Raw genomic sequence first — 15,590 nt, 5'->3', positions numbered from 1 at the left:
TGCGCCACGGACCGGTTTATGCCTGACAATATTTTCACGGACCGGCCTTTAAGGTGTCGCGGATAAATACAACAAAATAAAACTAGTACCGGTACCGAAAAAAAAGAAGATTTATTCATAACACACGTGAAACGACCCAGAAAAACCGAGTAAACGACAAAAACGATAACAAAATAACACTAAAAACCCTGAAAACCATATATTTCACACCCGAACCTCAACTCTCGCGGCCCGGTACCAAACTACTCACGGACCGGTACTGGTCCGTGGCCCGGGGGTTGGGGACCGCTGTTGTAAGGCATGGTAATCTTTCCGGTCAGCAACTGCTGTCTTCCCAAAAATTCCAACTTGTAGTGTCTTTGCTTCTTGATGTCCTCTCTCTCTATACTTATCCCTGTGCTGGCCCAACAGAATAATAGAGAAAACATGTGCAAAACATTTTTGGGCATCACTGTTTTTATGTTGGAGTGCGTTTCCTCCATCTTTTCGGGCTTTCCTCCTCATCACCATACCAACCCAGCCCTATCCCCACTCATTGCTACAGAGACATCAGATACTGAAATCACCACCACCGAGATCATCAAGCGCCGCGATGTGGGACCATACGGCATCCGCTCAGAGTACTGCATACGCAAAATCATCTGCCCCCTTGGAGTGCCAGAAACTCCAAAAGGTAAAACAGACTTTTCTTTTTCACATTTATTAAAAAACAAACAAAACAAAATCGTCTCATGTCGTTTCTCACCATCAAACACAAAGTGAAACTATTACATTGCTAACTCTTTGTTAATAACAGAAATATGCAAACCTGTTTTGAACTTTTAAACTGTATAAATAAAACCATACTATAAATGTTTAAATACAGTTTTTTCTTTCTTCTGTTTGGTTTCCCTGCAATAGTTGGTTGTTGCTCAGTATTTCAGCATTGGATATGCTGTCTTTGTATTATTTATTGCTAAATATTGGTTTTAAAGGATGTGCAGTCTGTTTTAATTTATATTTTACAAGTTATTATTGTAACCAGGCTGTAAAACTGACACATTTACATGGGCCCCGTTTCTGTCCAATACCAAATGTAATTACAAATTGTCGTCAATCATTTGTTCATCTTTCTGCCAGAAACCCACACCCCACAGAGGAAGGGTCTGCGATCCAGTGCCTTGCGCCCCAAGAAGCCCGAGCCTGCCAAGCAGACTGGCCCAGTGGTGATTGAGACCTGGGTAGCCGAGGAGGAGCTGGACCTCTGGGAGATTAGAGCCTTCTCAGAAAGGTCAGAGTCACAAATTTAAGCGGAATATGTTTGCGCGTCCTGTGTAGGACTAATTATATTAGTCAGTATAGAAACATGCCATACTGAGAGCCAGATATTGTTCCAGAAGATTTCTTTTCAGAAGAAGAATTTTCTGACTCAGCTAGAAGTAAATCGTCGGGTTAGATTTGTGCGAGATATGCTGGAAGGCCTAAAAGTTGATTTCACTGGAGGTTTTTTTTCTTTTAGTATTCTAGACATCCTACTTGCATATTACTTAAGAATTTGACAAATTCAATAAATTTCTAATAATCTTTTAATTGTTCTTTTTATCTTTTAACCTTTTTCACATATTCTCATTTCACAGGGTGGAGAAAGAGAAAGCTCAGGCAGCTGAGCAGGCCAAGGTGAGTGAGGTTCAGTTTTTTAAGTCTGTTTTTTCATTTTTATCAATTTATTTTATTTTATTGTATTTATTTATTCAATCATTGATTTATTTTTCAAACTTACGGTAAAACTTTTGTCTTTGTGAGAGTGGGGAAAAAAAGGACATCTGTGGTCCCACCTGGATAAAAAGATAAACAAGTCCAGGTCACGGTATTTTATTGTTTTGGGGCTTTTTTTAAAAATAAATAAGTTAATGTTGTGATCAACTTGTTTATTCTTTCAGAAACGTCTTGAGCAGAAACCAGGCTCAGTCACAACCCCAGCAGGAAGTCCTGCAACACCTGCTGCCACACCCAAAGTGATCGTTGGCTCACTGTCAGGCCAGGGCACCCCCGGCACCAAGGTGGTCCTGTCCACCAAGATGGGGACCCCTGTCACATTCCAGCAGAACAAAAACTTCCAGCAGTCGTTTGCTACCTGGGTGAAGCAGGGTCAAAGCACACAAGGTACTTTACAGTGTAACTAATAATCAGCATTTGGAGTATTTTTATAGATTTTTTATAATATCCTGAATACTAAATAAAGTTGTAGGACCTATCAGAACAATGCTTAAGATCTATATATATCAACAGGTGCTGGTACCAGGAAGTGGATTTGTTTTAGAGCTATGTGAACAAAAAGAAATAATTAAAAATTTAAAATCAATTTACAGTCTAACTATTCTAGTCATGGATTAGTAATTTGTTTACTGAACACAAACTGAACCAGTTGCTCACAATTGACTTGATTTACTGCACTTGCCAAGGGAGCTGTTTCAGAAGACAAACACACACACACACACACACATGCACACAAACAAAAGAGAACAAACTGTGTATGTCACCATGAGCCATAACTGATCTTCATCAAGGCTGGGCTGTTGTTATGCTGGATGCTGGCATCCGTGTCAGAGGTGTTGCTGCACCCTTGCATCTCCATGACAGCAAACATCTGATTGTTCTTAATGGAAATCTCACTGGAGCCACAGAGATGAGGTCCTCCAACTAATCCGACTGCACCCCGCCCTGCAGCTTTTTCAGCCGGACAGTTCCTGTCCCCACACTGCCAGAGGATCGTGGGCTCCTCTGGATCATGAGCACATGCAGGCTCTTACTTAGGCCAGCGTTTAGCTTCATTTTGTTTCCTGTTGACCGTGCCTGGGACATGCTGGGTTCATGTGTTCATTGCACAGCTGCAGGCTGTACTCATCCAGAAATGGAGAGCAAGTCCTTACCACAGTTTATGCACAGACGGGTGACAGCTTGCATCACCTTCAGAGGAGGCCATAATGCATAAATGTCTTAAATATGTTTTGGTGCTGGAGATGACATTTTATTAGGCATAGCTCTTTTCTAATTTTTAATTCTCTTATTTTTTTATTAATTCAACTCAGCAAACTGTAAAGCATTTCTAAAGTGTGTTGATTTCCTGTGTTGTGTCTTAAGCACAGTGGTTATGTGCGTTAATTAGAAGGGAAATATTATTGAATTTGCAGTGTTGCTGTATTTAAGGTACCTTTTGTTTATTTCCTTCCTTTAATTAGGAGCGGGCTCAGAGACCACGGTGGCCACATCTGGTGGGCACACTTTCCAGATTACGGGAACCTCTGTTGGTGGAAAGGTTGTGACCACCAAGCTGCCACTACCTGCCAACAGCAAGATCGTCACAGTCAACGTGCCAACTTCGCAAGGAGGTATTGCTGGTTTTAATAAGTCACACCTCAGAGGCAGACCTCGGGCAGCATTTCTTCTTTCCGTCCATTTGGGGGATGCATGTGTGTTTGTTTTCATTGCCTCACATCAGATCCACACCAGCAGCATTTAAAATGTGTCAGAGGGGCCAAATTAGATCTGGCCCATGAATTGGATGCCATTGTAAGTAATTTAGCGTACTAACCACACACAGAGTTCTCCAGGGGGACTGAGCTTGTCTTTATTCATTTCATAAATGTTATTGGTGCCAGCTGCTGCAAGCCGGACTTTTTGAACCTTTCAAATCAGGCGTTCCTTTTGTCCTTGATTGCGACGGTCAGCGAGCCAACAACACGACTTAGGGGAACTGCAGGGCTCAAGTATCAGGATAGCTGGTCAATATTTAAAGCACTCTTTCAGAATCAGTCACACAGCTGTCGCAGATTCACCATGGTTCAAATGCGACCATGTTTTTCTTAATGGGCATGAAATTACATGCATCTAAAATACTGTATTTAGCTTGGTTTAGATCTAGATTTATCACCCTGCATCGCTGATTTGTTCTCTGATTCACTGGTAGCTTTAGTTTGCTTTTTCAGTTGTTCTCTGGCCCCGTTTCTTTACCCTAAAATATCGTACATCATTTCAAGCATGGCTTTCTAAATTAAGGACATGAAACGAATTGTGAAAACAACTGATGTAGCCAATATATACGTGTGTGTATATATCTTATGATAATAATGGGTCAGAAAAGTGGTTGCGTGTAGTGACAAACTTCAACTAGCTGACAATTTTAAGGAAAGTGTTCCTGATGTGGGGAAACAGTTTAATGGCTTCTTCCTTTGTCCATCCTCCATCAGTGATTAAATTGTTTGTTGACAGATTTCTATTACATGAGAATTAACGTGCAACTGAATTATCATTTACTATTTAGTTTGGGGCTTGGTTTCACTACAATCATTTGCATTTGTAGATGTGAATGCAATGCACTTCTGTTTTGTCACTCCAAAGATAAAAATATATATATATTTGTTGCCTGTTTAAAGGGAATGAAAAGTAAGAATGAATTTATTAGGACTGTTCAATATAACGATATATATCGGATGACAATATAAAAACATCTATCGTTTCATTTTACGCTATCGTTTGTTTCGTGGTGTCGCAAAATAAACTGTTTACGGCAATTTCCTTTAATTGTTTTGATGGTCACTGTAGTGGCTATATTAATTTCTTAAAGTTCTCTCTTTCTCTTATATTTAATATAACCACACTACACACGGACAAGCGCATGTTTTTATACGTTGCCGTTAGCAACAACGACGGTATTTTCCACATAAACCTTTCACAACAAAGCTCAAAGATCCTTTTGAGACTTTTCAAAATAAACAGAATCACGTGAAAGAGTATGCCGAGTATTTACGGATGAGAAGCAAATAAGAGCCGTCAGGTGCTAAGAAATAAACCTTGGACTCAAACGTTAGAACAAGCTTTTCCCTGCAGCACGCCGTGTAAAAAAAAATACTCACAAAGAAAACGGCGGCCGTTACAACTTATGTCTAAAAATGTATAGTTTCATGCATCGGTTAAAACACTCGACTCCAGGTACCTGACGCGCAGCTGGAAACACTTCCCGCAAGTCGAGCTGCCCGAGATTCACAGAATTTACAGAAAATGTTACATTTTTGTGATTTATATTGTTATCGGGACGATAGAATTCTTATATCGGGATATGAGATTTTGCTTATATCGCACAGCCCTAATTTTTATCCTACAACTGTATGCGTTAAATACAACTTAACAGTGGACCGAATGAGAGGAACGTCTTTCCAAACGTAACTCTGTGTGTAATGTTTGAGATGATGTAAAGCAGCAATGCAGAGACTGCTGAAGTTACTGAAGGCGATAAGATCATTCAACAAACGTGGAACTTTTTCAACTGAATTTTGAAAATAATACTAGTAAATATTGTAATTTATGGCCATTGGCTCCTTCTTTAAAAAATATTTTAGTTTCATACACAATTTTTAGGTCCTATGAATTTAGATGAACTCCATCCCTGCTGTATTCTATTTATGCAGAGTATATTATATACTAAGGCCCACAATGTTAACCCAGAACCTTCTTTCTGTGAGGCAGCAATAATAATCACGGCACCAGGTTGGCGTACCGTATTGTACCAGACTGGTCTGCACCAACCCCATTGTGGTGCCCAGTGTGAGCCAGCATGAGTCACTGGTTTGGTGTGGCACACCGTGTCTGCTTCTGTCTTGTTGGCGTGGTATTCTTTTAAGAAGATGTTATTTTGGTTGGATGGTTTTTGGGATGGTAGCCTTGTGTAGTCTGAGGTTCTAAATCAAGACTGTGGATTCAAAACTGTAGTATCTGTACGAACGCCTGTGCTTTTGAGCAGTTTGAAATGTCAATATTGACACCTTGGAGGAGACGGTGGTTTGTTCTGGACACCGTCAGTTCTGTCTGTGGCCCTGTCAAATTATAGGGATGAATGTTGCTCAGCACTTTGGAGTTGTGGCCTGTCATGTTGACATGCTTCATTAAACTGCTGACAGCTCTAATGTGAGTCATATCCAGTGCTATTATGTCAGCATGTGCTTTTAAACATTACATTTGTTAAAGTGAAATTTGGCTTCTCTAAATAAACACAAAAAGAATTCATCTGATGATTACAGCGCCGTGCAATAGTCCAGAGTCACGCGTCACATATTTCTATTGTGGTAGGAAAATTAGAAATATGCGCAGCGATGTAGGGCTGCACGATTTTGCATAAAATGAGAATCACGATTTTTTGGCTTAGAATTGAGATCACGATTCTCTCACGATTTTCTTTTCCAATATAAATATTTATTGCACTTATTAACTGCACATCAACTTCGTAACAGTTGAGACTGAACATAAAAACAATAAATAAACATAAAAACAACAAATGTCTCACGTTTTGTGGTTGCCGCAAAATGTTGTACTGCTTGTAATTCCGTCTCCACTGTTGCTCGACGCTGCGTGTATAGAGCAGGTAGTGCAACAACAGAAAAATAGTTGCGGGACGGCACCGTGTAGCGTTTGTCTAGGCTAGGGTGTTGATCATTTTCCTAAATCCCTCGTTTTGCACAGTGTTGATGGGAGCCATATCTTTGGTCAGGTGATAAGTAATAGCCTCCGTAATTTCTTTGTGCCTGCGGGAGTTCGACGGGTATAGGGAAGCGCTGCATAAGGTTCCCGTTATTGATGTTTGGGTGGTTGACCGGGACGGATTTTCTCCTGTCAATTTCTCATCATCCCTGACGTGCTCTCCGTTGTTTTTTCCCTGCTAATTTTAGCATCACACGGCACAGCTTCTATATCACGTGGTATAAGGCTCCGCCCTTGTCATTTGTTGAGCAGGAAGAGTGAGCGCTTGTTTTCATGCAGATTACGTCCCGGATCAAAATGCGGTACAATCGTCGTCGTCTTTTTTTTTTTCTTTCTTTAAATCGTTGTCATTTGGAAATGAGATCGCACATAAGTATGAATCGAGATCGCGATTTTGTAACGATTAATCGTGCAGCCCTACAGCGATGTATTGAAACATATACAAAAAATGGAAATAAGGCAAAAACAGAATTTTTACAAATAAGCTGACAAGATTGGAATTCATTATTTGGTATCATCACCTTTTATTCTGAAACACACACTGAAATCTCTTAGGCAAGCTTTCTTGTACTTTCTTGAAGTAGTCTTGAAGAATGGTTCACACTGCACATGGCAAAGTTTCAGCCAATAGCTCTTTGGGAATCACCTTGCTAGTGCAAAATCCCATTTACCCAGAAAACTGTAAAAAGAAGAAGGAACATTACAGTTAATTTTACACACCTCTTTAAATATATATTAAAAAAAAAAGAGGCAATCAATTGAAAATGAGAATGATGCTCACCAAGCATAAAGTGATTTTTCTTGCCTTTGAAGTTACCATGAAGGAGAAACTAAGTTCAGGTGGAGTGTAACCATTTAATGGACATATGTATTTATCCAGCATGACTGTTTGGTGCCCTGTTTGGTTTGGAAGGGCTTAAGGAAGTTAGGCAGGAAAACAAGTTTACCCTGAGGTCTGCTTCCCAGACAGGTAGCCCTCTATAGTAGGATTCCTTTTTTCTTTTTTTTTTCCCCCCTTCGTCTTTTTGAATAAAAGTGTACCTCTCCACTCACCGGAATCCCAACTCCTCGACCTCTCCAAACAGCCAGCCCATAGAAAAGCCTGTTTGATGTGTGTGACCAGAGCAGCAACTCCCTCAGTCTTACGACCGGGCTTAACGTCCCTGTTTGAAGAGGGAAACCCTTGATATATAGGTTTACCTGCTCGGTTGCGGTTGAAAAACCACAGCAATGAGGGAGCAGAGGGAAAAAGAGCCACGCTCTCATGGTTTCCATTTCTGCCGTCAGCTTCACGTGAGCTCGTGAAGGCAGAGAAACCCCGTGAACAGCTATGAAACGCCGGCTTTGTCAGATTAAAGTTAAGAACTAGGATGTGAAATTCATGCATAATATATGAGGGGGTTTCAGGTATGTTGGGGAAAACCCAACTAAGCTTTCAGTGGGCCTTTGAAGATTTTGTTTACCTGCTCAACTAATATTTACAAGTGCCGTGATCAAAACGTGGCCCTCTAGCAAAAAGAGAAACTTACAAATAATCTATTCAGCAGAGTTAATGTAGGACCGCTGCTTCACATCAGAATTTACTTTAGTTTTGAGCATTTTAATCTTATTAAGAATATTTTTGTTTGTTTGATGTTTGTGTAGTTGTTAAATGTAAAGCAATAAGCAATCCAAACTTACTATTTACATCTTTGTCATGTATTTAAGCCACGTCTTTGCAGACACCATCACGAAAGTATTTCCTTCACGTCCAAATTTTCTTCTTTTCTTTGTCGTTTTTAGACTTGTAAAGCTTCCCTCAGAAACCTCATTCAAATGTTACTCACCTCTAATTTTTTCACCCTCCTTTCTGTCTCTCCACTCCTCTCCTCTCTGCAGGTGTGGTTCAGCAGAAAGTGCTGGGAATCATCCCATCCAGCACGGCAGGAGGTGCCCAAACCTACACCACATTCCAGCCCCGCACTACCACGCTCAACATCAGGCCCAATACCGCGGGCTCCCAACAACAGGTATAGCTGTTGTTTTCTCAGGTTACAGCTCTAGTTTGTACATTTTGTTCATAATTGTGTTGATATATTATTTTCAACCGTGTTTGCCAGTGATGGGAATCACCCAACACCCCACAATACAATTTGATTGCGTTTGATGATGAGCTTTGTGATTACCCCTCTGCTGTAAAAGGCTGATTGGGTAGGCTTACAGCAGAATATCCAAACTACGATAAATTGAGAGTGAGACGATGTAGGATTTTCAAATTGATACCATAGATGTGTCTAGTAAAATCTCGGACTGACGACGATCTCAAGGTCAGAGGTAAAGTTTTCTGAAAATCTTGTGAACAGAATAAATAGAGAACAAGGCAATGTAGGATTTTCAAAGCTACTAAAAATCTTGAACAAGTTTGAATCCCAGTGACATCAACCTCAAGGTCAGAGTTCAACCTTTCTAAAAATTGCCTAGGGTTCCCAAATTTATACCATAGGTGCATCTATTAGGATGTGCCTGCCTGCTTCAAGTCCTCTACCATAATCCCTGTCCCCAAGAAACCTAGGATCACTGGACTAAATGACTACAGACCCGTGGCTCTGACATCTGTGGTCATGAAGTCTTTTGAGCGCCTGGTTCTCTCCTATCTCAAGACCCTCACGGCCCCCCTCCTGGACCCCCTGCAGTTTGCATACAGAGCCAACAGGTCTGTAGATGACGCCATCAACATGGCCCTACACTTCATCCTGCAGCATCTGGACTCCCCAGGAACCTACGCCAGGATGCTGTTTGTGGACTTCAGCTCTTCCTTCAACACCATCCTTCCAGACCATCTCCGAGGCAAGCTTTCCCAGATGAATGTGCCTGATCCCATCTGCCGGTGGATCACTGACTTCCTGACGGACAGGAAGCAGCATGTGAGGCTGGGAAAGAATGTCTCGGACTCCCGGACCATCAGCACCGGCTCCCCTCAGGGCTGTGTTCTTTCTCCCCTGCTCTTCTCCCTGTATACTAACTGCTGCACCTCCACCCACCAGTCTGTCAAGCTAATCAAGTTTGCAGATGACACCACCGTTATTGGACTCATCTCGGACGGGGATGAGTCTGCCTACAGGAGGGAGGTTGAACGTCTGGTGTCTTGGTGCAGCCACAACAACCTGGTGCTGAATGCCCAGAAGACAGTGGAGATTATTGTGGACTTCAGGAAGCACACAGCTCCACTCCCCCCCATCATCCTGACTGACACCCCCATCACCTCTGTGGACTCATTCCGCTTCCTGGGTACCACCATCACCCAGGACCTGAAGTGGGAGCCCACCATCACCTCCGTCATTAAGAAAGCCCAGCAGAGGATGTACTTCCTGAGGCAGCTGAAGAAATTCAACCTGCCAACATGGACGATGATGCAATTCTACACTGCAATCATCGAGTCCATCCTCACCTCCTCCATCACCGCGTTGTACGCTGGAGCCACTATCAGGGACAAACAGAGACTGCAGCGTGTTGTGCGCTCTGCTGAGAAGGTGATTGGCTGCAGACTCCCATCTCTGCAGGACCTGTACACCTCCAGGACACTGGGGCGTGCAGCTCGGATCTCAGCTGACCCTTCTCACCCTGGACACAGTCTGTTTGACCTGCTCCCCTCAGGCAGGAGGCTCCGGTCCATTCGCACCAGAACCTCTCGCCATAAGAACAGTTTCTTCCCCTCTGCTGTTGAACACATGAACAAAAACCGTATGACTGTTCCCACCACTAACACATGACCCTACGCTGTGTTCACTGCATCATTCCATGTTTGGCACTGATCACCACCTGCACTCATGTATATATCATGTATATATCTATCTATCTACTTAGCACTTTTAATTCTTATTCTCATTTTTATGTCTATTTAAGCTTAATTTATAACAGTATTTATAACAGTATGTTTGCACTGAAGCACCGCAGCAATTTCCTAATGTTGTAAACCCGCTCAACATTTGGCAATAAAACCCTTTCTGATTCTGATTCTGAGGCTTTTTTGGTAAGGATGTAACAGCCTCCCCACCAGTTGAAGAGCCCCCCAGTTGGCTCGATGCAACGGAGGCCCCCCGCGCCACGGCTGAGCTCCCCTGCACCCACCCGCCCATAACCTTGGCGACACACCAAGCAGGACCCAAGGCCCAGCCAGGGCCCCAGCCCGGAGATGGAGCGTCCCCAGAACCCCACGCCCGCCCCAGACCCACCCAGGGGCCTGGTTGGCAGAGACTGATAATAACTTTATACACATGCTCCCTATACAAAATTTTAAGATACAGATTATGGCAATTTGGGTACTCTGTTATGTATTTAGCCAAAGATGAGTGTAAGAGTGCTGTCTATAGAGAAAACGGTGTAGCTTTATGATAAACACCTTATAGCAAAGTCAAATTTTGTGGAACTTTTTATTTCTTTATTTGTCTTTAATCAGTCTTAGGCATGTTTCTTTTGCATGAACCCAACCTGGATCTTTGACCTAGTTTAAAAAGTAGCTGCTGGCTTTGGAATAATTCATTAATACTGTCTTTATGGATAATATCTTCCAGGTTCTGGCAGGTGGCAGTCAGATCCGTCCAGGAATGACAATGATCCGAACGCCAGTCCAGCAAACAGGACCAATGGGAAAGACGATACTTCGAACACCCCTCGTGGTCCAACAAGGTGATTTACATTCATTTTGGCTGAACAAAGAATAAAGGAGTACTGCTATCTGCTTTGGCAAACTAACCCGATCCCTGAAAGTATATTAAAGTTGCCATCATTGTTATAAATATGGGTGTTTTGGGGGGGATTTTTTTGCACCATTTTGTTTTCGGATTTGATTTTACCCATTATAGACTCTCAGGAATAACAAATTATAGGTTTATGTTGAATAAGTTAACACAGACTGTATAACAGACTCGTTACTGTAAGTAATCATATTCAGTGTCATGTAACACTGTCTCCCCACAAAGGCCAAAGTGTGGCGGGAAAAATGCTGAAAACTACTCAAGTTAAACTACTGGATGAGAGTAAAAGTGACCCACTGTTTATACAGTTTGTTGCCTGGTTGTTAAATTTGTGATATTGTTCTCTTTCAGGTCAGGGTGGACAGCAGGTAGTGACACAGATCATTCGTGGGCAGGCAGTTTCCACGGCAATATCTGCCGCCAGCCCCGTCGCCACTGTCACTGGCCAGGGAGTGGCCAGTCCCAACACAGCGGGACAGGCAGCAGGCCAGACACCACCCGGCACCCCACGAGCACAGGGGCAAGGCCAGGTCAAACTGACCCTGGCACAGCTCACCCAGCTCACGCAGGTTTGTGAGGTCCTGTCATACACAAGCAGCATATCTACAACAGGCAGCATTAAAATGAATTTCCCCTTATTAATTCACGTATGGAAAGTTGACTACTTTCCATGTGCTCTAAACTCTTGCAGCTTTTTTTTTTTCTCTTACTCTTGGCTCTGTGTTGTCATAGAGAGGGGATATCCTCAGTATGGTCGTCTCAGGCACACGGCTCTGGCTGTGCCACCTTCTGTTAAATCCTTCTGTCAGTGAAGGGCAGGCTGTCGGTATAGAGTTGGCACAAAGCAAAGGTGGCCGTAAGGGGGGAGGAGCTAAATCAGCTTCTCTGAGAGAGTGGATCCGCTGATGGAGCACAAAAGGGATCGGTCTAAGATAAACAAGATGTTTTTTGAGCAGTCAGTCATGCAAAGTGACTCTAGTAGAGGCCAAGTGTAAAAATATAAAGCTGGAAGTGATCTTAATAGGCCTTTTAAAAATAAAAAAATAAATAACAAACAGCACTGTGGCCTGTAACCATTTGATCTTGGTTATATATTACACTCATCCTGCTCTTAAAAGTAAGACAAATAACCTGTAGATATACATTTGTCTGTATACGTTTATCTTTAATTGTGTATTCAGATTTATAAATGTTCAGCTTGACAATTTTAGAATATTGCATAACTCCTATTTGATATTAATAGTTTTTTAGGGGCTTTAAGTCTTTCTAAGACAAACTAGGGTTGAAATACTTGGAAATTTAACATTTCAACCAAAAGTGTTGATGTTACAGGACTTATTTTATATTTTTTTCTTTTAACTTTTATGTTGCAGATCACTTTAACATATACGGTTCTTCACCCAGTAAAGGATTAACTTTACATTCAATGAATGAAAAAGGCTTTACACTCATAAAAATATTGCATTTAAAACAAGACAATACCGCATTGCCCTTGTATCTGATCTGGATTTCTCTTAAAGAAATGGTGTTTTACAATTTTATGAACTATGAAACACAAAGTGGATGGTGCCTTAAACCACATACATGTTTTAAGCAGTGGCAGAAAAGTCAGAGACAGTGGCTCCTTCTGCTTGTTGGCAATTATTTGTTAACATGTAAAATGCCCTTTCTCACAATAGTTTAAAATAATTAAAAAATGATGGACTCCTGTGGATGCATCAGACCCATCAAAAAAAGAGTTCAGATGGGATTTTGGAGGGTTAAAAAGAAGGTCTCGTATACACAAGATGTACGCAGTGCTGATTTTCCTCCTGAACAAATTTCACCTGGTTGTAATGAGGTTTGGGAATTAGTGGGGGAAATAGGGTATTACTACTCCTCAGATAATGGTATGCAATCAACATTTGTTACAACAGGCAATTTATTTTGGATTAGACTGGACTGTAAAATTTTATTTACAAGCTTTCCCGTTCTGCTTCATCCCCCCACAGAAGCAGCAGGCTGGATCTGGTGTGGATCGGCAGGCTGGTGCCAGTGGTACTCAGCAGGCTCTCACGGTGATGGTTCAGGGCCAGGGTCAGACCACCGGCCAGCTGCAGGTCATACCTCACGGGGTCACTGTCATTCCAGGACCTGGTCAGCAGCTCATGCAAGCTGCGCTGCCCAACGGCCAGGTGCAGCGGTTCCTCTTCACACCGCTGGCTTCAGCTGCTACGCCCACGTCAAGCACAGGTATGATAAGAGACAAATGAAGGGCAGATGAGGCCTTTGCATTAAGGGATAAAAAATAAGTGTGAAACTTAAATGTGATGTCTGAATTTAAGTGCATGTCTGCTGTTTCCTTTTTCTCCTTCCAGCCACAACAGCAACCAGTCAGCCCAGCTCCACCTCAACCAAAACTCCAGCCCAACCTGCTCAGCAGGCCGCTGCCCCGATTCAGACAGGGGCAGCCCCTCTGGCCACCGCCAGCACCCCTTCATCGGCCAGCCCTCAGGGCCAGTTACCCCCACAGACGCAGGCCCACATGCCCATCCAGTCTCCTACCTCGCTGCAGGTTAAAACACAGGAAGGAACGACCCAGCTGCAACTGCAGCAGACGTCCCATGTCATCAGTGTGTCTGGACTTCAGCAGCAGGTATAGTTACGACTAGCAAAAAAGTTAACTGCATCCTCAGTCACTCCTTTCCCCTCAAAGATGATGACTGTGACTTTTATTCACATTTAAAATCCTCCAGTGAAAGCCTCACAGCAGCCGGCAGTAAACCAGTTTGCAATTTGGTGCAGTCTGTGGATTTGCCATTGTTTCCCACTTTGAACTGCGATTCAGCTGACAGTGTGATTTGTTAAAATTGTGAATTTTCTGTGTTGTGGCTGCAGGTGTTGGCCCAGCTGCAGGCCCAGCAGGTTGGAGGCACGCTGCCACAGCAAATCAAGCTGCAGCTTCCCATCCAGATACAACAGAGTGGGACCACCTCAGCTCAGGGAGGACAGGTATTAGATTCAGCTTGCTACTCCAGGACTTTAGATCCTCAGAAAATACAGAATGAAAATGCGTTGGATGTAAAATTAAGCTTGTAGCAAAATTGTATTGCACATGTTCTAATGACCCCAATAATGTCATCATTGGGATGAAGATGTTAAATAATCTGATCCTTTATTCCTCTACCTTTTTTTCTGTATTTACAAAGCCACTTTAAAAAAAAAACAAAACTATCCAATGACTCCCCATTTAAAGCACAAGCTGACTGCCACACTCTGCTTTGCACAGATTGGGAACGTGGTTACCATCCAGGCCGCATCTGTCCAAGAGCAACTGCAGAGAATCCAGCAGCTCAGAGAGCAGCAGCAGCAGAAGAAGAAACAAGCTGCAGAAGCAAAGAGAGAGTTGGCGCTCAACGCAGCCAGCCAGAGCGACATCATTCAGAAACAGGTGTGTATGTACGCAGCTGTCACAGTCAGGTTATCATCTCACTCCAAAACTCCTGGCCATCAGTAAATAAACATTCGTCACCCTTCAACCTGGACTCTGTTTGATTTTACAGCTCAGATCTGTCTTTGTTTATAAAGCTTTATCCTGGCAATGCTTGTCCCTGTGTTTGTTTTTATCTGTATTTGACATTCTGTGCTGTGCTTAATAACAATACATTTCTATAGATAGATGTTGTTCGCATCAAACTGCTGGAAGTTCACGGTAACAGGTCCTTGACTGACCTGTTACCATGAATGTCATACTTCTGATTTTTCGTATTTCCATGAGGTTTACTCCGTCATCCTTCTGTGTCGCATATTCCAGGTGGTCATGAAGCAAAACGCTGTGATCGAGCACCTGAAGCAGAAGAAAACCATGACGCCTGCAGAGAGAGAAGAGAATCAGAGGTTTGCCTCCAGATTAGGGTTTTTTTGTGTGTGTGTCACATGTGCTGCTTTAAAAGTCAACAGGTTAACACTTCATTAGTACCGGGAGGACACATTAAATGGCTTCTCAAAGCAAACATCTAATAAGCCAATCAAATGGTAGAAACAGTACATTTAGGCACGTAGACATGACGATGAAGATGATCGGATGTTTAAATTAAGTAACCAAATGGGAACAAAGGTGGTTTAAGTGGGTGGTTTTAAGTGCTAGACAGGCTGGTTTGGGTATGTAAGAAGTTGCTGAGGTTTTCATGCAGCACTGTGTCTAGGTTTATGAAGAATAGATCACTGAATACAAACATCCAGTGATCAGCAGTTCTCCAACCTCAGTGTAGTTAATGGCAGAGATCAGAGAAGAATGCCCTGATCTGAGGTTCGCTAAGGCTCAGCAATGGAAGGCAGGGAGGAAAAAAAAGAAGTGATGTGCTGGTG

General features: G+C 42.6%; 1 protein-coding gene across 6 annotated transcripts in view; it reads left to right on the top strand.

The window, feature by feature from the left end:
- LOC146708082 (nucleosome-remodeling factor subunit BPTF-like) overlaps nt 1-15,590 on the top strand; it is a 57,177-nt gene that overhangs the window by 26,044 nt on the left and 15,543 nt on the right. For 5 of the 6 annotated variants that reach the window (XM_085459810.1, XM_085459809.1, XM_085459806.1 and 2 more), the window contains 13 exons: nt 521-673; nt 1,120-1,270; nt 1,617-1,656; nt 1,920-2,142; nt 3,219-3,368; nt 8,389-8,519; nt 11,061-11,175; nt 11,595-11,812; nt 13,235-13,475; nt 13,601-13,878; nt 14,121-14,234; nt 14,512-14,673; nt 15,037-15,119. In XM_085459810.1, coding sequence (XP_085315936.1) covers nt 521-673; nt 1,120-1,270; nt 1,617-1,656; nt 1,920-2,142; nt 3,219-3,368; nt 8,389-8,519; nt 11,061-11,175; nt 11,595-11,812; nt 13,235-13,475; nt 13,601-13,878; nt 14,121-14,234; nt 14,512-14,673; nt 15,037-15,119 — 2,059 coding nt within the window. The remainder of the gene's footprint in view (nt 1-520; nt 674-1,119; nt 1,271-1,616; nt 1,657-1,919; nt 2,143-3,218; nt 3,369-8,388; nt 8,520-11,060; nt 11,176-11,594; nt 11,813-13,234; nt 13,476-13,600; nt 13,879-14,120; nt 14,235-14,511; nt 14,674-15,036; nt 15,120-15,590) is intronic. The other variant, XM_085459807.1, reaches the window with a different exon arrangement.

The sequence above is a fragment of the Copadichromis virginalis genome, linkage group LG6, assembly GCF_057382275.1.
Source record: "Copadichromis virginalis isolate Kocher_CV1m ecotype Utaka linkage group LG6, C_Virginalis_male_GT1.1, whole genome shotgun sequence".
In the NCBI taxonomy this organism is placed as follows: Eukaryota; Metazoa; Chordata; class Actinopteri; order Cichliformes; family Cichlidae; genus Copadichromis; species Copadichromis virginalis.
Note: the sequence above shows the minus strand (reverse complement) of the source record. Positions and strands in the feature narration are given on the sequence as shown.